Source organism: Festucalex cinctus, chromosome 16 (genome assembly GCF_051991245.1).
Source record: "Festucalex cinctus isolate MCC-2025b chromosome 16, RoL_Fcin_1.0, whole genome shotgun sequence".
NCBI lineage: Eukaryota > Metazoa > Chordata > Actinopteri > Syngnathiformes > Syngnathidae > Festucalex > Festucalex cinctus.
The window spans coordinates 10639020-10661837 of record NC_135426.1 but is presented as its reverse complement, the minus strand read 5'-3'; the positions used below and the strand labels follow the sequence as shown (position 1 = coordinate 10661837).

The following is a 22818-nucleotide window of genomic DNA, read 5'->3' as shown; positions in this document are numbered from 1 at the left end:
GTTTTGGAAATCTGTTGTCAAAGGTGGTTGTCAAAGGACACGCAACACCAGAGCGGACTTCAACTTCACCTCTTTCACGGTGAACCACTGTCATCACAATGCACAAGATAAGGCCTGCACTTGGCCTGGAGCGCCACCTGCAGGAAGAACACACATTAAACTTATCTGCCTCAATGATTTTTCAAAGATTGAAATAAAAATGTGTTGTTGATTTTATGTCCTGACTTCTTAATGATCACAGAGAAGCAACCACTGTTTTTTTTTTTCTTTATGGATTACGTTTTATTGACATAAGTGATGGTAATAAAGCACGAGTGGATGACGGCGGATGCGCCCGGCAGCATGTAAACAGCGCGTTTAACATCCAGAAAGACGGCAGGCGCCAATCATAACGCCACGGATCATACGCAGACGTAAATGACATGTCCACATGCTAGCGCTAAGGAGATGATCTGTGACAATTTTTGATCTACTTAAAGTCATACAAAAGAAGAGAGACAAAAGTATGAACCTGAAATCCAATTGCATAGTCTACACTTCTTGGACTAATTCCATTTTCTTCTACAAAACAGAAGAAATATGAAGATTACGTAGTATAGCCGCTGTGCATCATTTTGCAAGATGACGCGGATAACGTCATTTCATAAATCATGCAAACAAGGTAATTGTGTTTCACTGCAGTGGCACTTTTATTATTATTATTATTATTATTATTATTATTATCATTATCATTATTATTATTATTATTATTATTATCATTACAATGGGAATAATAGAGCGGAACAAAACAACACAAAACCAAAAAGTCATCGGGCCAAAAATAGCAGCTTTGATAGACGTTATAAAAATAGATTCAGCCAGTTGCTGTGAAGTTCAAAAATATTAACATGTGATATTTACAAATATTTACACTGGCCTATGTACAGTGTTAGTCAATTAAATAAGAGTTAGTAAAAAAATATACACGCACAAGAAGAAAAATGTTTTTCATATTTGGATTGAGCAACAGTCAGTTGAGGAACTTGTAAATTATTATTTTTTTTTTTAAATTTTTGGCAGAATATCATTTCACACACCAATTAACCACCCCATTAATTAAAAAATATATATAATGAATAAATAACTGCTTTTTTGGTCCCTTTATGTTTACAACAAAGAAATGTTATTGCAGGCAGAGCATTTGACTGTTTTTGTCCTTGAATATTGAAGTTTACAACAGAAAGAAAAATCAGCAACATTTCTTTTTTTTTTTTTTGCCAATTCTTTTGGGGGGAATGTTTGGTTGTCAGTATATTGGTCTTATATTGGAATGTGTTAATGTGCTTTAAAAAAAAAAAAAAAAAAAAAAAAAAAAAAGCAAAAAAATGGCCAAATATTCTTTGAGTTTCACATCCAAAAATATTAACTTCAATGTTCTGAATTCCTTTTTATATAGATTACATGTTAAAACTCAATTACATCAAATGTTCCATGACATGAATAATTAGACTTACTTCTTCTCTTCCAGATGATGTCAAGCAAATACTTTAGTCCAAATGTGTGTTTAAAAAAAAAAGAAAAAAAAAAGATGAATAATCATCGAACTGACACCAGCCAAAAATGTCTTCATTTAGCCAGCAAACTATCAAGCTCTGGATTCCTTTTTTGTGCTCATCTGGTCTTAATGAATCCCAAAACCATTTGGACCGCGCTCGACAATAAATACAGCCAAACTAGCTCTCTCTTTTAAATATCTCAAACATCATTAGCGGCGAGAAGGAAGAGATGGGAAGGGAAGTGGGATCTATGAGACCCATAAAATTGCATCCTAAAATCCGTCCCGCTATGTACAGAATGCTTCACTTTGCGTGAAGAAGAAAAATATCCGAGTGAGCGCGCACGGTCCACCAGGGGCCACGGCGCTTCCCTCCACAAAGCGCAGGCGTGTTTGCCTTGGCCGGGGCCGCTCGCTCGCTCGCTCGCTCGCTCATGCAACAAGCATTAGCACGAGGCCTCGGAGCGTGAAAGCAGCATCCAATTGCCCGCCAAAGCTACTCCACGGGCAGCCATCGGAGTATTCAAGTAAATTCCAGGAGCGTATTATTAGTCACACAATCTTCATTTGCATAGTGGACAATCCATTTGGTAGTCGCCGATTTTTTTTTTTTTCCCTGAAAAAACATGATTCCCCCAAAACCTGGTCGGTCAGTTCGTGTCGGGGCTCGGGTAAAGCTTGAAGACTTTGTAAATCCACTGCGAGTAGAACGCCACGTTGACGAAGAGCGCCGGCCGTGACGACGCGCACTTGGTGCGCTGGATGCTCACGCCCACAACCACTCGACGCTCCCGCTCCTGGCACACCAGCGGACCGCCGTTGTCTTTCTGGCAAAAGGGAAGAAAATCTGCATCAGGATCAGCTCAGAGTGACAATCATTGATCCCTTTTTTCATATTTCATACAGAGTTGTGATTCAAAGTATGAATTAGATGATCAATACTATAAATAATCAGATTATGATGCATCTGTCCAACTGTGATCTTCAAAATCTGCGAAGGAACACGCAGCCGGGAAAATATGTGAAGAAAAATGATTTTTTTTTATAATACAAAGTGCAAATTTCAATGTGCTAACTGCATAACTTTGAATTACCAAAATAATAAATAATAAGAAATCTTCCTGGTCACAAGTGGCTGATGAGAAACTGTTATATATTGAAAGAGATGCTTGACTCATTGAGCCATTTTCAGTCGTAATAAGTTCCTATTTGATCTGTAATTAATGTGCTACCTTCATTATTTTTCATGTCAAATTAATACCTTTAAAGTATTTTTTTCTACTTGCTGTCGACTGATGATGACATAACCTGTGCTGAGGAAATACATAAAGACCAATCATGGCTCAGTTTCCTGACCAACCCCACAAAACAGGTGAACCATGATTGGTCGTTACCTACTTCCTCAGCACAGCATGATCACCATCATCATCATCATCATCATCATCATTATCGTCTTCGACAGCAAGTAGAAAAATGACTTTTTAAAGGCATTAATTGGACATGAAAAATAATGAAGTTATCAAATTCATTACGGACAAAATATTAACTTTTCACTGCTGAAAATTGCTCAATGAGTCAAGTATCCCTTTAAGACAGAGTAGGGATTTAACTGTGTCTAATGCACCCAAATCCTTCCAGTATGTAATAATCCTTGTTACTATGGACTAGCATGTGTTTTTCTTGTAATTGTGTTGAACATGTAATTTGCCTGGCAACAAGCAACCAGGCAAATTTGAGCTGGAAACACATTTTAGATTCAATACAGCGAAATAAAAAAAGAATGCATTTGAATACACTCTGTAGACTGTAATAAATCTGCCTAGTAACAAGTGGTACAAATGTTGCATTTATATTTAAAACATAGTATTGATTCCATATCAATATGAATGCATTTAAATATGTGAGCCCTTGCTATTTTAATATACAGTTGAGCGTGTGTGCTCTATGAAATCTGCCTAGTAACAAGTGACCAAGTAACTGTGCGATGAATATTGACTATGCTTTTGAGTATATCTGGAATTAATGGGCCGACTACGCCATCCATTAATCAGATGTGATGATGAATGTGATGTGCAAGTACGATTTTTATCCACCGGGAGTGAGTGTGTATGGCTTTAAAGGTGGAGTCTCGCTTGGTGAGTGACGTGGGTGCCAACGAATGAGAGCGCAATGTTGGCTGGCTGTTAACCCAAGCAAAATAAATGTCCCTTCTGTTTTTGGAGCATTATATAAATATTGCTTAGTAGGGGTGTGAATTGCCTAGTACCTGACGATTCGATTCGTATCACGATTCACAGGTCACGATTCGATTCGATACCGATTAATCCCGATACGAATTTATAAGTCGATTGTTGCGATTTTTTTCATTCAAATTTAGAAAATGTAAGATTTATATGAAAATGTATTATTTATTTATCTGAAATTTCAGACTTATAGAGGTTGTAATCTGTTTCATGTTTGAACAGCATTAAAATAAAATATTAAGGCTTAATGTTCCGTTCATATAACATTCTTCCATGCTCAAGGTGTGAATCCTAAAAAAAAAAAAAAAAAAAAAAAAAAAAAAAAAAAAATTCTGCCGATTATTGAATCGATTCGAGAATCGCGCGATGTAGTATCGCGATATATCGCCAAATCGATTTTTTTTTTTTTTACACCCCTATTGCTTAGTATGAATTTGAGTGACTTATGAGTGCTCTTCGAAATCTTCCTAGCAACAAGCTAGTCAAAACAAAAGTTACAACTATCGTTTTGCAGTGAGGTGATTACGTGGGAAATGAACCTGCGGTGAGAGTGGAACTTCGATGCATAACTCAAGCTGTGCATGCGCAAAGCGAGAATTCACTGCTTTGACTCTGGAGGTCAATAGGGATGAAATAGAACTCCCTTACTTCGCACACGCCTTCTCCTCTCTTGCCCCCAGCACATATCCTGCTGTCTCCGGCGTCGCCCTTGATCCGGGAACACTTGTCATCGTCCACCATCGGCATGGTGACAGCGTTGAGCGCCTGGGCCCGCTCCCGATCTGTGTGCACGAAGCACAACAATTGTCAGGAGGGATTTTGTTTGATCAATGCCAGTGCAAGCAAAACAAAAAACAAGCTAGCTACCTTTGGTTTCGCCCCATCCGTACATGGTGCAGTGGGTGCCCTCGGCGATGCGGCATTCTTTGACGGGAAGATGGATGGTGGCGGCGCCCTCGGACACGGGCGCGGGGCTGTAACGCGCATCAATCACGGATGGTAAATGGAGCTAACGGCGCTCAGTTGGAGGAATGTTGCCAACTCACTCGGCCAGTTTCAGCATGACCAGGTTGGACCCCTCCGGGCCGCAGATAAGGCGAGAAATTCTGAGTCTGGGGTGACGCGACGACTCGTTGAGGTGGCGTAGGCCCACCTGCACGCTGTACTCTCTCAGGTCTGGAACGCTGGGAAAAAGACAAAAAAATATGTCGCGTTCACGGCAGACAGAAGACCAACATAACAAAAGTCCGCCCGTCCGTCCGTCCGTCCGTCCGTCCATCCATCCATCCATCCATCCATCCATCCATCCATCTTCCAAACCAAGTTTTTATTAAACAGTTCAATACATTCAATAAAATCCATGACATGAAAAGAAAAACTAAATCAATGTATAACATTAATTACTCAAATTAAACAAGTAAATACAATAAGTATATTTAATCAATTAATAGTATGAAATAACTTAATTTACTTAGTATATCAATTAATTAAAATAATGAGAAATAAAATACATTATTTTAATTTGATGATTAACATCAACTCATAAACAATATTATAAATTCAATTAAAATGACACAACAACAAAATTATTTCAAACAATAAAGCTAATTAAATCAAATAAATCAAAAATGCAATAAGTCCCTTAATAATACTATAAATGATTGCAAATAAAAAATAAATAATAAAAAATAAATAAATAAAAAAATCAAATAAATTAAAAAAAACAATACACTATAGCACATTAATGTAATCACTTAGGTACATTATGAGTATTAGTAAATCAATCCAAAATATCTATTAAATATTAATACCGGTATTTTTTATTTATTTATTTATTTTTTAAGCTACCCAAATCAAGCATCAAAATGCAATTTCGAAATGTGCCGGGCAACAAGTGACTGTCCAAATGTGTGATTCAACGAGCGTTTTATATGTAATGCAGAGTAGTGATTCCATTGCATACTTTCTTGCTGCTTCAAGTTACACCCCCCCCCCATGTCATTCTTCCCATATTCACAACAGCCCATATGAGCAGCATACAAGTCGGGCCTGCATTAAAGTTTAATAAACATGATATATTAAAACAGTTCAAAGTCGATACCAGGATGTGAAGCATTGCTGGTCTGTCAGCACCCAATCTTCTCTGACCAAAGAACCTCCACACAGATGGATCTTTCTGGACCAACAACAATAAAACCATCAACATCATCCTTTGTTGCTCTTTGTGGGGTGTCCAAAATAAACAGATCGAGAAAAACAAAACAAGAGCATTTCTTACTCTCTCTGGATGCTGACAACCCAGCTGCCATCTGCTCCTCGCACTTGGCGGCCCCCGACGATGCGTGTGGTGATGTGGACGAAGCAGGAGATCTTGGGGACGGTCGGGGACGGAGAGGGCGGCGCTTGCGTCGCTGCATGTCGCGAGATGAGAGTCCACATCACAACGTGAACGTGCGTCGTCAAGCCAGTCAGTCAAGTGGGTACGAGCACTCACCGTTTGGAGGCGTGGATGTCGCCGAATCACCTGAACAAAGAAAATTTTGGACTTACACATTGAATTTTGAGAGAACACATATTTTGAATGAGCAACAAATTATGTGATTGTGAGTGTTTGTTCTGGTAAACAACAGCTTGAAGGGCAAAAAAGTCACATCTGGTCAAATAAAACATTCAACACATTCAACAAAGGCTCTGATACCTTTGTTCACTTACCACATTTTTAAAAATTATGTTTTCATTTGAAAAGGCAAAAAATTGCATCTGCTGCAAAAAAAACAAAAATTACTTGTTACTTTATATTTTAAATAATTTAATTGATTACTTATTTATTTTATTCATTGCATTCATATATTCATAACTTGTCTGTATTTTATTATATTGATAATAACTATAAATTGTCTTTTTTTCCCCATGTATTCATATCTTACTATTTACCTTACATACATAATTGTCTTCTAGCCCGTTAAGTCTAAGTCATCTTTTGGTCCAAAACGGACCTGCAAGAATCTTTACATTTGTTTCCCTACTTCTGCAGCAACCCGTTCAGGCAATGAATAAGTCGTTCTTTTCATTTCCCCGTATCAAAATTTACATTTGTTTTGGTTCAAAATGGAAAAGCATTCATCGTCCGTTTTAGATTTGTTTGACAAATTCTACAGCAACCTCGTTAAGACAGCAAACCAATTATTGCATTATTTTTACCGTGTGCAAACTCACAATAGATTAGGTAATTTCCTTTTGTTCATAATACTCCTGCATTAAGTTTCCTGTTATCATTAACTTTTGTGTTTGATTTTTACAGCAACCAGTTTAAGCAGAGAACAGTAAAAAAAATTTCTTTGTGAGGTTGCTGCTTCCATTGCTTCAGCAACATAATCTTGTTAGACAGATCAAATTTCATGTGACCAACACACTTATTTTACTTGCCCGTCACAATTGACCTATCCAGCGGCTCATTTTGGCAGCAAACCAGTCGGGCATGAATGATTGTGCCCTTTGCAGGTTGCTATTCCACTTTCGTCAGGAGGTAGCCACAACAATAGCTTCACGATTGACACTCTGACTGATAGGAAAATGTACTTTAAGACCCGTTAAACATGCCACGGCAGGGATAATAGGAAAATGGTTAATTATTCCTGTTATATAGCACATGGGCTGCTCGGAGGTGTGAACTCAGACAGTGAGACTGACACGCAGCAGTGCTGCGCGCTACATTGTTCACATTCTTGGCAGTGTGCGGGGTGTACAGTGTACTTGGCCAGCGGACTGTAAACATCGGGAGGCTGGCAGAGCTTTACACATCGCGCACACGAGAAGAACTTCCGCTTTTCCAATCAAAGCCTCTTAGCACAAGATGCTACTTGTTAACACTATCAGCTATCCGTATCTGCTTTCTCCAGTAATGAGCCAGGTGCTAGAAAGGTGTCAAAAGGCACCCGACACCTGCTTGCACCTTATTTTTCACACATTCCTCACATTCCCGACGCAATCCCAGCAACAGAGGCCTTGTGTGCTTTTTGTGACCCGGCGTGCTGATCAAGCACAGATCAAACGCTTGGCACCGAGGCCAAAACTGCGGATTTGTATTTTGTGCCCCAAAATGTAAAGCCGTCCCTTGAAAGGTTTGCCGGAGAGTTCCCACGAAGGATCGTCCGTAATAATCGGGCCCAATGACATCACTGACCTTTCCCTTAGCTACTGTTGCTAGGGAGGTCAAGCTCTCCAAGCTGACACGAAAGCTGGCGTGCCTGTGAAGGTTGCAGTCATGCGCCATGTCAGAGTGACAAGGAAAATAATGCAAAACAAATCCAGATGGACGCCAAAAGTTACAGATTGCAGAGCAAGTCGACCGTCAACAAAGAAGAAGAGAATGCGGGCTAAGACGGCTGGGTAGCACGGAAACTAGGGGTGTGAATTACCTGACGATTCGATCCGTATCACAATTCATAGGTCACGATTCGATTCAATACCAATTAATCCCGATATGAATTTACAAGTCGATTATTGCGATTTTTTTTTTAACTCAAATTTAGACTATACCATTCAGTAACCTTGTACATGTACACTGTAAGATTTGTATGAAGTTAGGTATTTATTGATCTGAAACTTCAATCTTATAACTGTGAGCCACTGTATTTAACAAACGGTTTGTAACCTTTTTCATGTTTGAACAGCATTAAAATATTAAGGCTTAATGTTCCATTAATATAACACTGTTCCATGCTTAAAGTGTGAAAGTTAGACATTTTGTTGAATATTTTTCCATCAAAAAAAGGATGTTAAAAATCGATTCGGCTGCCTATTGAATCGATTCGAGAATTGCGTGCTGTAGTATCGCGATATATTGCCGAATCGATTTTTTTTAACACCCCTAACGGAAACCATACAACACTTTGCAACCAGGGGCGCCTTGCTAGCCTGGTTAGCTTAGCTGGCTAATGACAACAACTAGGCAACACATTAGCGACATAGCATTTTAGCTAGCTAGCGAACAGCATGCGCGTACATTGCTTGGCTGTTGATTTCAAAAGGATTGGATCACGCTTTAATTTTTCCTTCAGCCGAAACAAATAACATGTTTAACATTGTTTTAGTCTAAAAGGAGGAAAAAATTACATATAAAACTCTAAAAATCACAACATCTATTATGGAGTTCAGTGGAGCTGCATATTTTAAAATGGGGGTGATTGTTCTTTGCTGCAACGTGATTGACGGCCAATTAACAACAAAACAAATATGGATGTGCGTGTCATCCACTCACATTGCTTCAGTTTGCAGTAGTCCCAAGCCAGGCGAGTGTTCGGGTCAGTGTAGCACCAGGGGCCATGTTTGTCCCGGTCCGGGTTCCGGCAGTAGTTCTTGTCCAGCCCTACATGGGATAGTGTAGAGTGAGAATCCCCGCTGTAAAACACACAAATATAGATGCTCACGTTCCGTTTGTTATTTGGCAAACAGTGGATATCACAACACACACACACACACACACACACACACACACACACACCCCACACACACACACACCCACACAATGCACGCTGAGCGGCCACCGCGGGGCACGAAAGTCGCATTCAACGACTGCAGTGCACCCGTAGAAGGAAACTGTGCGTTTGGCCAACAGCTCTCATGGGACTTTGAAAGTATGCACTCTCAGACGGCCAGGAGCCACGTCCTCCACGCCGCGCGCGCACTTGGAGGAATTCCCATCCAAGGAGCGCGCGAGCCCCGTTCTCGCCGATCCCTGAAAAGCCATTACTGGATGGGACCAACACACACAAGCACGCTCACGGAAGCGCGGCAATTTGTCAAGAGGTGAAGATAATTTCCTTTCCCAGGAGAATGTTAAACAAGCCGCGGTGTTTTTCCTTCCCGGGACGACCCCCTCACCTCAAGCTGGGCTAGACTGGCTGGCGAGGGGAGCTGATTGGCTTTGATCTGCTCCCCACGCCAAGCACTTCCCGCAGGTCAGGGGTCTGCTCTGGAACATGTCCATCTTCCCCGCACCATTTTGCCTTTTAAAATTCCTGTAAATTAAGATATCCCGACCTGGAAGCATCAGGAGTCATACAGTAATTGGGCTTGGTAGTGACCCCTGTGGAACCCCTGATTTTTTTTTTTTTGGCCTGTTTGTTTTCACGGCTTAGCTCCATTCATATGAAAGGGATTTTCACATGGACAAAAAGTGGGGCTTGTCCGCTTCTCAACAAACACTCATCAGTTAGCGGTAAAGAATGTTCCCCCCTCTCTCGAGGAAACATTCCCAGTGTTTTGCCGCTTATGTTGGCTCCGAAATAAGTAATAGATTTACAGAAATGTTCGGGCAACTGGCTAGCCTTGTTAGATTAGCTGGCTAAGGATGGTAAGTCGGCCAAATGCTGGTAGCATAAAATTTCGGTTCACAAATTACCAACAGCATGAGCGTATTTCCCTGATTGAAATGACCACGCAGCTGACTGCTTAGCTTACATTTTTGGAAACATCCTTTCAACATCAATAACACCCACTTTTCTTACCTGTTGATGTGAAGGGACCAGTGGGCGCAAGGAATCCCCGAGCGAGTGACGGCTAAGGTGCCCTGGTACGCCTCTCCATTGTCCTTGTAGCACTCTACAGAAGAACAAGAGCCTTTGTTATTTTAAGTACAGGGGGGGGGGGGGGGGGGGGGGGGTAACAATCGGGCCTTCTGCTATGATGCCTAATTGCAATCAGCGAGCGTGAGTGTGTGGGCTCACTCACGATGGGTCTGCGATCATTTTTAAAAGCCCTCCGAGGGTTCTCAAAGGCAATAAAACATTCAAATGGAATTGGCGCACCTGTGGTCAGCTTCAACAGCAAGCAGACAAACATGGAAAGTGACAGCCAGCTCTAAAATGTGTTGCTTAATTCCTTCTGGGAAAAATCAACTCTTATGCTGGGAAATAAAACTGGAATTTGGTGGTGTGGAACTAACTAACAGGGAGCAAAGTATCAATCTTAGTTAATTTATAGCCTAAAACTGCTTGTCAGAACAGAGTGTAATGCCATCAAGGACATTATTATTATTTAATGGAATAATCAACAGGATAATCCATTTGAACAAGATTCACTATTTTATTTGATCACTTATGTGATAACGTGAAGAGTTATAGCTATAGACAATATGGGAGAAAACCCCCAAACAACTTGGAAGTCAACCAGCAATATGCATTTCTATTTTCTGTTCAATGACAGGTACAAAAAAACATTTTCTGTTCATAGACGTGAAATTTTCTGGATTCCCCGCACATGTCAGCGCGTGGCTGACATGTTGTAAGTGTGAGCACGAGGTTTTCTGACGTCTGAGAGTGATTTACCGGTCTTCTTGGCGGCCGGGGCGTCACACCTGGGAATGTGCGTGCAGTTGGCTCGGCGCTGGTTCGGCTCGCTGGTGAAGCACCACGGGTACTCGGACCCGTCCGGGTTGCGACAGAAATTGTCACGCAGGTCCCTGGGAGGCGCACAAGCAAACACAAACCAGAGCAGTTTATTGTTTAAAAACAAAAACAGTAACTTTAAAAAGAAATTTGGCATGGCAACAGTCAGGAGACCCCAGAGAGAGATCCTTGGCTGAATCCAAGATGTCGGAGCAGAAGACAAAGGCGCATTACTCACTTGCATTTGAAGTTGTCTGGATGAAACAAGTGCCGGTGGGGAAACTGCGAGTCCCAGCGCTGACACGTCACCCCCTCTGGAGTTACGTTCATGGTACCACGGTACTCTCTACCTTTTCCCCGGACGCACCACGTCGTCGTGTTGACATGTGGATCCTCAGTGGAGTCGGATTCTTACAAAAAATCCAAAGAAGAGGAGGAAGATATTAATCCTTGCAAGAATGTGCCATGTTGAACCTGGAGACAGATGATCAAAAACAGTAGCACAGCCGCCATACCACCCCCACTGCTCTGATAGGAAGCTTGCTGTTTATTCATAACACTGACAGACGCCTCACATTCTTCCACACTGGGACATCCGCAACAACACCTTACACAAATTCCTTCTCTCTCACTGTTATATTTTGGGAATTTTATGCTATAGCCAATTAGTGTTGCATTTGTGTATAACGCAGCATGGACACTGTTATCATTTAAGTAGCAAGGCATTATTCCTCACAGGGGAATCCACAATAACAAGGTCTTTTAAATGAAGATTCAAGTGCCAAAAAGTGACAAATATTTTTTTTTACAATTCAACACACACATCATCTATAGAAAAACCTCATCATCATTTTCAATCGCGAGGCCAAAAATGCATTTTTCACATTAAATTGTTAATGTCACATAAGAAATGCTCCTGTTCAACGTTTTTGTTTTGTGAAAATAAATGTCAAATTTACGACATTGGACATTTTAGATCTTCAAGTGTGGGAATCCCTTCTTTGAGAGCATACTAACAACGAAATGATCCGAAACATATTCAGGTGGAATCCTTCCCCCTGGATTTCTCTCTGTGTTTCTTTAGCCTTTGACAGATGAGATGGGAGAAGATGGAGGAGGCGAGGTTGTGTTTGGGAGAAGAAAAAAAAAAAGATTCTTGATGTAACGCATGGCAGGCTGCAGCACCGGTCAGTGGTTTTTATCTGTGCGAGGGCCGCCATTGAGGGATACACACATCTGGACACAACGCCCAACCCTGTCTGTAAATCATTAGCCGCACAATAAAGTCAATGCATGTGGACAGAAACATAGAAGGATGCTCACATTCTGCGTGTGAGCATTTTTCACTGAAACTAATTCCGAGGAATCTTTTTACGCTTTGTGTTGCGACTCTTCCCACGACTCCAGGGGAGCTTTTGAAGGTCAATGTGACACCAGTTCATAATGCCAAAATAAAATTTCAAAAGCTTTTGTTGGTGCTATTGCAAAGATTCCCATGTTAATCATTGATAAATTAACCACAATGGCAAAAAACAAACAAACAAAAAAGTCTCATAAAAACAAATGTAAACAAAATATCCTGAATACACAACTTCAAAATGTGCTATAAAAACAAACAAACAAACAAACAAACAAACAAACAAACAAACAAGCAAACAAACAAAAAGGATAAGTGTTTGGGCAGTCTGTACATGAGCCCACTAGCTAGCAACCTAGCTAACTTATACATTAGCAGAAGTTATGAAACTATAACGAGTTAAAAAAGAAATATTAAGTAGTGTGGTTGATTTTCTGCTATCTATCATACTAGCTAAGTCATTAAAAGGCCAATTAACTAAACTAGCCAACTAACTGACTCATGGTTAAACTAAAACAATACCTAATATATGTACCCGTATTCAATACAGACAGGTACCACCCCTCCATGATTAGCCACTTTTTAACATGGCCCTGCTAGCTCGATTTCATAACTAAAAAAAAAAGACAAATTAAAAACCAAAGTGGTTCTATTCTTTGATTACTCTTCTGAACAGTTCCCTTGACAATAGTTGTCTAATAAAACAATTGTGCGCCACACACCGCAAGAAAAACAAAACAAAGCCAACATTAATTTAAGACTGGTAACATCAAACAATAACTGCACTTAAACAACCAAAACCACAGAGAATCAGGAATCCCTTCTGTTGCCATTAATTCACAAGACGATAAAACCATAGCCTGCCCATTTGCATTAGTGCTCTCTGATCTCTCAATAGCTTCCAACAGCAATTATTTGTAGACTTGAAACTGGCCAAGATGAACTGCCGACAAAACATGGAAAGGATTTGGAGTGAGCAGAGTCCTTACCACACGTGGTTATGTTGCAATACTCCCAGGGAGTCTTTGGATCCATGGTGTAGCACCACGGACGAAGGCGATTGTCCGGGTTGCGACAGTAGTTGTCTGCCAAGCCTTTGTCCCTGTACCTGACCAGGAGATGGATGGCAGAACTTAAAAACGGCTAAAACAACTGTGACTACTTTTTGTCTTTGTGGACTGACTTTTTGGGCTGGAAGGTGTGCTTATGGGGCCTGGTGGAGTCCCATCTCTGGCATTCCTTGCCGCTCTCAGTTTGGTCAACTTTGCCCCGGTAATCCTCACCGTTGCACGTCATGCACACGTCTGTCGACACCATTTGCACCTCACATTTATTTATGGGTAAAACAAAAGCCCGCATCACTTTTCATTTGGCGCGTCTTACCCTCCGAACACTGCGGCACGCCGCACTCCTCGGCACGCACGTTGGGATCGGTGGTATAGCACCACGGACCACCAGGGTCGTTGTTGGGATTCCGGCAGAAGTTCTCCCTCAAGTCTTGCGTTGGGTACCTATCAGGATAAAACCTGCATAGGGGAAGGAGACACAATGTGCAGTTGTGAGCACTGTCAGCTTCTAAAATAAATTTTAGGGAGCCGCTGGGTCGGTGTATACACGAAGGTGTTCCGCTCTCGCTACCTAGCAAAACAAATCCAAAGTCCATTTGCATGAAGGCCCCAGCTACACGATTAAAACCTGTCACAATCGAATGCAAAATGAGTCATTGATACGCCTCGGCATAATGAACACTACCTTTTAGTTGCTCCTTCATGTGTGAAGGAGCCTGACAGAACAAGGGACACCGCATGGTGATGGATCACCTGCCGTGACCCACCCTCACGGAATCCCCCTCTTCTGTCGACTGAGTATGGTTAAGCCACCGTGAAAGTGCAGGAACAAGAACCGGGCTTGGGTGTCACGTCGAGATGTGGGGAAACGGGCCTACTGGCAGCATATCGTTATCATTTTATTTATGCAAATTAAGTCATGGATACACCTTGCCGTCATGTGTGAAGGAGCCTGACAGAAACAGGCGCAACCCCCTTGAGATGCATTTGCGTATGCCCTTAAATGTAATCTCCATTTCAGTCAAAGGAGAGTAGATGGAAGTACATGAGCAACAACCGGGCGTGGGTGTCATGCCGGGATCTCATTGGGGTTAGGGTTCGGATCTCCAAACTATCATGGATGCATCTTGTCCGGATATGTGACAAATCTTAACAGGACCAGGAACAACTGCCGGCACAGAACGGCAAGTGATTGCTCAGCCGTCGTGACCCCTATCGCAGATCCAGGCTTGGGGAACACCATTTAACATGGACAGCGTGTGGGAAATGGGGCATATCTTGATGATCCAGAACTTCGAATGCAAAAAACACAGCTAAGGTCTCTGGGTTTTTCCAGCCTGTCAGCAGGTTGTCCGAAAACTCTACCCTCAGCGACGACTCTTCTCCTGGGGGACTTTAGTCTAACCCTGCTCCCACACCCCTTTCATGCTCCGGGGCTTACATAAAGCTCCGACACTAACGCACGACATCATTCAACCCAGAACAAGGAGAGACAAACTTAAAAAAAAAAAAAAAAAAAAAGCCATTAAAATTTCACCCCTGCTTAGCGACGCAGCACCAGAACCCAAAACATCTGCTTTGGGTTAAACCTCTTTATAATGTCAATGTATTTATGTCATACTCCAGTATATAATAAATTGTATTACAAGGTAATACACGGTACCCCACACAAAACAGGTTGCATGTGGTGAGAGTCCATAAAAGCTTGCCGCACTAAGCGCAAGTTAGCTGTAATGATGTTGCGCTAACAGATGTTAGCCAGTTACTCCTTCAATTCATCTTGCTGCCAAAGTCGCTTCACATTCTGCATACGCTATGTTGCTCTATGCGCACATTCTTACTTTGAATCCATTGGAAAGGCACGACCAAAGCAGCGCACACTTGTGGAACAGACTACGGCTAATATTTACGACTTGTGTTACGGTGTACTCCATAAAGTCAAACCTCTTGAGTAGTAAAACAAGTTGTGACTTTGAAAATGACAGCTGAGAATGACATTGAAGTAGATCGATGAATGGGTTTTAGTTTGTCGCCGCTCTGACACATTTTTGAAACGTGAACATGTTTACCTTGCGAGACTAATGTAAAATACCTTGTGGGTTGGTAAACGTACAAAATGCTGCTTGACATTGAATTTGGTTTTGAAATGCAGGCTTGTCATAGCAAGCACAAACAACCGAGCATTGCAGATGCATTTTCACATTTGACTGTTCTTAAAGTTTAGAACTGTAAAGTTTTGGCTAACATTTCTGCATTAATGAAACGGCTAAGTACAATCAAAGCCACGTTTTTTTTAATTTTTTTTGTTTGTTTGTTTTTTAGCTTACATGAACTAAAAATAAGTCATATGGGCTAAACGCTGAAAAATGCAAGCAATTAAATAAAAGATGCTAATGCTACCTAAAACAAAATACAATCATATAGGATAATTCTTTTAAAAAATACTGGCTGTCATGACTCATATTTAACTCATTCACTGCCTTTGACAAGTATACTTGTCAATTGTATTTTTTAGAGCGGTGCTAAATGGGGCCGAATCTGAGCATGCTCCACTGTAAATATCAAACTTGGAAACAACTTTACTGATGCCCAACCACCGGTAGATGACATCATTGCCCCATTTTATAGGAAATAAACACAGTTTCAGAGTCCATGGGAGAAATGGCTGTATTTTGGCAAACCTACATTTTTCTGCTGTCAATTATAAAAGAACGGGACGGGACAAAAAGTAGGGAGTCTATTCTGTTATTTGGTAGATTCGGTTTATATATAATTATTGAATGTAATATCACGTGAGTATTGGAAATGTAAAAATTTTCTATAATGACTGGCAGTGAATGAGTTCTATCCTTGTGAGACGACTGATTTAGGGCAGTAACATATATTGAGTATGGGTGATTTTTAGGTGCTGACCACCTGGCACCCATGTGAATTTCCTGACTTATGAGCAGAGTTCTGAACACGCACAGAAATATTTCACCCTCTATGTAGCGCAGGGTGTCAACATGCACTTCCTCAGACTACACGGTTCAATTCCCAAGGTCCAGTGGACATTCCTGCTCGGAAACATGGCGGGAAATCACCCCTGTTTGGCGTTGTCTCTGATCAAGCATGGACATGGTAGTTCGAGAGCTTTGACGTGACGAGATAGTGGATGGTTAAGTCGTACTCTGTGGCACTAAATGCCGTCAAAATTAGAGGGACCGCGTCTGATGATAATCTGACTGACTAAGCAACAATTTACATTTCACTGATGGCAACCTGTGGCTTTGCGAGTTCAACTAACAAATGTCGTTAAATGCTATTTTCTCCCTGCGGCAAGCGACTAATAAGCATGACTAATGACAAGCTAGCACTGAACCATCTGTAACGCAAAACAAATAAAGCACACATCAGATGCCAGGAGGGAAAGCGACCCCAATTATTAAGGAGCTGAAAAACAAACAAACAAACAAACAAACACAAGAAGAGGATCCATGAAGATGATGTTAAATTTCCCAAAAAATCCCCATGAATGAAATGAGGTAGCTAGTTTTTGATCCACAATGAGATCTCAAGATCTCTTTTTGCGCCACTATACTAAAATTAACATGCAAAGAAGCTAAACCAAGATATTACAGATCGACTGGTCCATGCTATTAGCATTAGCCTGCTAGCGCTTGTTGTGTCCAAGTTTTTAAGATAGTAAGACAGAAAAAAATGCTCTTTTGGGTACATTGATTGCTGTTCGTCACAGACTGATTTGGGATGACAGTCGAAATAAGGTGGAAAATTTGTCTAAATCGGTTCAGAAAACGGAGCATTTATAGCTTTGTGGATACTTTGACAAAACAAACTTAAATACTCAAACTTGTGGTAGCCAAGGTAGCAAAAGTTTTGCCCATGGTGAGATTTCAAGTATCACTCTATAAGCAAAGCTCAAATGGATCTTTTACATCTATAGCCATTAATGGCAGTAAATGACACACCAAAATTTCTCTGAGTTAACGTTAGCCTGCTAGCGCTCTAGAATCTAAGATCTAATATGAACATCGCCATGAAATTCCAAGTTTTTATTAGACAAAAAAGAGAATATTTATACTTTACTCAGCAAGTTAAATTTGGAGTTGAAAACAACAGGGGAAAAAAAATCCAGACTGGGATGGAAAATGGAGCATATATGATGCATGGAACGGCTCTACCTTGAGGTGGCTTTGGGGAATTAGTCTTGTCAACAGTTTGACAAAAAAAAAAAAAGGCAGTAAAAGGGATACAAGTTTCATCCGATGGTGAGAACTCAAGTTCCACGATAAACATATTAAGAACTTCTTTGTGTTGGTCCGCAAGAACGGATGTCGCCGTGACTTTGCCACATTTTACAGGTATAAAAAAAAAGGGAGTACTTACGTGTGTTCATTGATGTTATTATCAGACCAAGCTTGACACGTTATGTTCGACTTGGTCCAAGACCTCCTCCCTCTGTAGTTGTCCTTGGGTCCCAAGATACACTCCCTTATGTAATCTGAGCAGAGTGGAGAAAGCGCACTTGAAAGTGTCAATCTGTATCACATTATTCTTCTGAATCAGATGATTTTCTGATCATATTTTGGCATTGTCCATATTTGGTCAGTCAGAGCTTTTTGTTTATGCCCAAAACAACTCCCTTAGGGTTCAGTAAATGTCCTCGGAGCAGCGGGTAAGGGGACTTTCTGCAAATTCTCAAGTGCTAGACTCCACAGGCTGCACGGCGCTATGACTGTAAACAAAGATTCTTCACGGGCTTGTTTACGCGTCACCGCCGAGTGCTCTTTTCAGACGCGTTTGTTGTGTAAACATGGACTTCTACAACTTCTCTCGCATTCCCCAAAATGCAAATACTTGTGAATAATGTCTTGTTGAACAGGCTGAATTGTTTACCTTTCTTTTCGTACAGCGTGAAGTTGGCGCTGGCCTGCTTTTGCGCGCCGTGGCTGAACCGGTCGAAGGGAAGCAAGTGGCATTTCCTGTTGTGTTTGTGGAAGTTGAAGGCCCTGCACACAGGAAGTTGTTAGCAGATCAACGCCTGATTAAAAAAAAAAAAAAGAAAGCAAAATGATGAAAACAAGAACTGCCGGACTGTCACCTGCAGTTGAAGTGCTTCTTGACTTTCTTGCACTTGCGGGCGCAGTGCTCCTGCGAGGGGCTGTTACGCACCACGGGTGACTGCGGGCATTTGGTGCAGACCAGCAGGTGGTTTTCAGACTTTTCGTAGCGCTGCAAGGACTGTCGGCTCTTTCGACACTCACCTGGTGGGCGAAAAACTGAAAGCTGGCGTAACAATTTACTCAAAAACGTACCATCACAATTAAAATCGACATTTTGTCTTTGAGAAAAATCACAAAAATCAGCATGATGTATTCTTGTGCAAACTGAAAAAACAAACCGCCCTTGCATTATTCTGATTTCTAACCCTATCCCCATAAAAAGTCATACATTTTTATGTCATTTGTGTTTAACTTGATTAAAACTGTAATTGTTAGGGATATATTCTTAGAAACTACACACACATACACACAAAAATGTTTAACTGCATTTCGTAAAAATAAATTCATCATTTTTTGGTAACTTTCAACATGATTAGCATGTTAGCATGTTATTAGAATTTTGTTGCAGTGGTACCACAACTTTTCGAAATTTTAATTTTAGTAGCTATTTATACAAAACTGCACAATTGCTACAACTCCAAATTTTTATACTTTGCACACACTCTGCCATAACACTTCAAAATTATGGCAGAATTTCATTCTTGCAGCAAAATACTTTCTTGTTGCTTGAAAGTCCAGTTTCAGCAAAACTGTTTGAACATTTTTGGCCAAAACACTTTCAAATTAGGGCAAAAGTTTGCAATTTTGTAAAAAAGTGGTCAGTGTTTGAAAATGATACATTTGTTTTACCCTTGCGCTTTCAAGTTACAACAAAACTTGTGTGGAAACCGTAAAATTTTCAGAAAACACTTTCAATTTCTGACAAAATTTAGCGTTTTTGGAACAAAATCCTTTGTTAATGTGAGAAGGAGTCAATTTGGAGGCCATTATAGTACTTAGCCTGATGTATTTCCTCGTAAAATGTTGCGAGGAGACATGGCACGAGTAAACGCCGTAAAAGTGACAAGCAAATTGAAACATTGCCATCGCTCTCGCTTCATTCCGAAGGCATCGGCTGACAGTTCTTCAGCAAGAACCGCATGAAAAGAAGCGGCGCAAAAGACAGCGTGTGCAGATGAGGGGGTTCACAAGGAGGACACTGCCATAATTTAAAGTCCAAAATCCTCCCGCGTTCATTTCCACCTGCCAGGGGCGGGCGGAAATAAAGCTCCACCTTGTCCAGAACTGGCCATTGACTCGTATTACTTTACAAGAGACACGAGTGGTGGTAGCCGAGCGGTGGTAGCAAAGACGCTTGGAAATGTTTTTTTTTTTTTTTTTTTCTTTTGACTTGCTCGAGCGCAGCACATCTGGCACTCATCACAGTGTTGTTGCAGCCCTCATGTCTACCAGGCCGCTCAATTAGATTTCACTTAGGCTCTTCCTCACACTCGGCAAAGGCCTAACCTGCACTTGGTTGCGGACACATCGCATGGATCGTTGAGGGTGGGCTGCGATGGGGCCAATAAATGGTGGGGCAGATACAGCTGTTATAAATAATATTAATTATGATTCCATTCCAGTGGGATTTAAGAGAGTAATAAATCTTTTAAGTATGAGGGGCAGCTATAGTGACATACTGTACAGAATGTTTTTTTTCCTAATATGTTGTCCGCTAAAAAAAAAAAAAAAAAAAAAAAACATTATTCAAATTTTGTTATTACGTATTATCCAGATGCAAATATTTTAATTTTGGTAGAGACTAATAAACTAGAATATTTCCCCATCCTTTTAAAGTGCACCTTATCAAGAAATGTCTTTCTTCAGGTTTTTGATTGGCTAAAACAACTCTGGTTAAAAGTTACAGCGCCACCTGTTGCTTTGGTGTGCACTCGACAGTCTAAAAGTGAAGAGTGATTTCACCTAAGGGAGCACATTTAAGCATTTAAGTGAACAGGCCAGTATCCTCACGCTTTATAAACTTTGGTGCTGCAATAAAACTATGCGGGCTGCAGCATCCAATGATAAATAACGGGGTAAGATTAAGTAAGAGAGACTCTTGAATTTGCTCACTGTACAGACAGAGCAAATATTTAATATTTGTGCCAAACACTTATTAAATGCTCTAAAAACAGCAGCTCTCTCTTTCAGATTCGCATTAAACTTCATGCGCCACTCGTGCGTCAGTCAAGACAGAACGCCATTGGAAAAACCGCAGAGTTAATACTTTCGACACACTTTCAAGGATTATACCGACACATGCACGAACAAAATCACGCGTGGGGAATCGAACATGAAGTGCCGAAGGTTCGGCATCATCACGTCTTACCTGCATCCAGCATGCTGAGCAGCGCGCACACCAGCGCCTGGTAAATCCAAACGTGCGTCTTCATGCTGGACTTGACCGGGATGTGCGTGGGCAGCTTGTTGCGCTGAGTGACACAGGCAGACAGCCACACTTCGGGATGCTTCAATGTGGCCGACGTCCGCCCAAAGACTCGCTGGTAAGGTCCACGCGCGTCCTCGGTTCAACCCGCCCACTTCACGAGACTTTTTCGACCGGAGGCGGCTGGCTGGAGCGCGCGTCAAGCTTCCCGGAATGCATGCTGGCTTACGCCACGTCCGGTTCCCGCTTTCAAAATAAAACTCTCAGGAATAGCACAAAAAACACTAAATCGAGTTTTGTGGCCTTAATGTACTTTTCCTGCATGTTCTGGCTGTTTCCCTGCTCCAACACACCTGAAGCTCATCAGCAAGCGCTGCATCAGCCTGATCCTGTTCATTGGAAACAGGTGCTTCAGGTGTGTTGTAGTAGGGACATATCCAAAACCTGCAGGACTCCAGTCCCCGATGACCAAGTTTGGACACAAATGCCGCCCCAATTGTACGTATTGGCTTTGAACTGTGCCTAACAACAACAAAACTTAAGATGTAGAAAAATAAATAAATAAATAAAAAAAAATAAAAAATCTTGAGATTTAGTCTTTTCTCACCACCATCTCAGCTCCTCAGGAATCTACAATGAACCTTTTCAACTTTGACCTTTCAACTGAAGGCTGCAGGGCACCTGTACTCCAATAAATTGAGTAACACAAGTTTAATTAACATACAAGTGATTGTTTGTTAAATTTCAGGAAAAAAAGAAATGCAAAAAAAAAAAGACTTCTTAGAATAGATGTTGCAATTCTAATTATGCATCCGAATATGATGGATAGCTTTTGGAGCCCTCTTAGGTACTTTTCAGTTTGTCTTATAGCTGATTTACAAGCCAGATATAACACAAATTAATCCAAATGTGCTACTTGTTGACATACTTTGTTGAAAGTGGTTTGCAAATCTGAGTGCTCGGACTTCTTCAGGAGATCACCTGATGCCAAAAAACGGGATAATTGTAAGAGCAGGATCCCGCGTGCGTTCGTCCCCGTTGCCTCACTTTGGCTGCCGCGGAAAAACAGATGGGATTCTTGGCGGCCCGTGCCAAAGATCACTTGGCACTACACACCGAGATCCTCAGCCAGTTGCAAAACGCCTTCAGGTACTGAAGCACATAAGCAGGAAGTGCTCAAAAACAAAGTTTCACTTCCAATCAATCGCTGTACTACTATAGTTTGGGGATTTTTTACCCAGTTTAGAGCTATCCGAATAGCGATGTAACCATCGGAAATTATAAGGAAGATGGGGGTGGTTATACAGTCAGTGTATAAAAATGCCACAAAGGGCAGCACACACTCTTTAAGTGGACATCCTGGTGGACTAATATAAGAAAAGAAAAGCATGTGTTTAGGCGGGGCAGCTGGATTCAGGTACCAGCATCCGGGACTCTTGTTGGGCCCTCACTCGACCTTGACAGGAAATCCAAACTCGATCCGTTAATGGTTGGCAGTCTTAGGGCCCTCCAGAGAGAAAGAGAGAGACCAGCGTGGTGGAGGAATGGTTGGCGGTAAATGCCAGACGCCCTGGCTCGGGCTCATTAGGATGTGTGCACGTCATTTTGGCTTTGTTGCCTTTTGGTCAGCATGTGTGTCAAAATGTACCAGCAGGTGTTGAGGCATACTCACATCACACCTGTCAATCAGCTTTAAGAAGAAATCCAGACACACAGAAACATCTTTAGACATATTTTTGGT

The 22818-nt window shown here is 41.4% G+C and overlaps 1 protein-coding gene across 2 annotated transcripts; it reads right to left on the bottom strand.

Moving 5' to 3' along the window:
• Positions 1-1411: 1411 nt before the first annotated feature.
• Positions 1412-21237, bottom strand: LOC144004165 (hepatocyte growth factor-like). Of its 2 annotated transcripts, none has more exons than XM_077501175.1 (18): positions 21021-21237; positions 18691-18868; positions 18486-18598; positions 17976-18090; positions 13906-14048; positions 13706-13826; positions 13512-13630; positions 11404-11575; positions 11106-11239; positions 10287-10380; positions 9038-9177; positions 6272-6301; positions 6056-6188; positions 5879-5953; positions 4824-4961; positions 4645-4751; positions 4426-4559; positions 1412-2361 (listed from the first exon to the last, which is right to left on the bottom strand). In XM_077501175.1, exons 1-18 carry the CDS (start codon positions 21082-21084, stop codon positions 2185-2187), a joined length of 2187 nt encoding a protein of 728 aa, XP_077357301.1. In that variant the 5' UTR covers positions 21085-21237; the 3' UTR covers positions 1412-2184. The 2 variants fall into 2 exon arrangements, with proteins under 2 accessions (XP_077357301.1, XP_077357302.1); XM_077501176.1 differs by having other exon boundaries at positions 18691-18853.
• Between the last annotated feature and the right edge of the window lie 1581 nt (positions 21238-22818).

Coding starts and splice junctions, on each gene's coding strand:
- LOC144004165 (XM_077501175.1), bottom strand. CDS start 21,084: ATGAAGACGCACGTTTGGATTTACCAGGCGCTGGTGTGCGCGCTGCTC. Junction 18,091..18,485: donor CACGCTGTACGAAAAGAAAG/GTAAACAATTCA, acceptor CACTCTGCTCAG/ATTACATAAGGGAGTGTATC. Junction 10,381..11,105: donor CCCGGCCGCCAAGAAGACCG/GTAAATCACTCT, acceptor GTTCTTCTGTAG/AGTGCTACAAGGACAATGGA.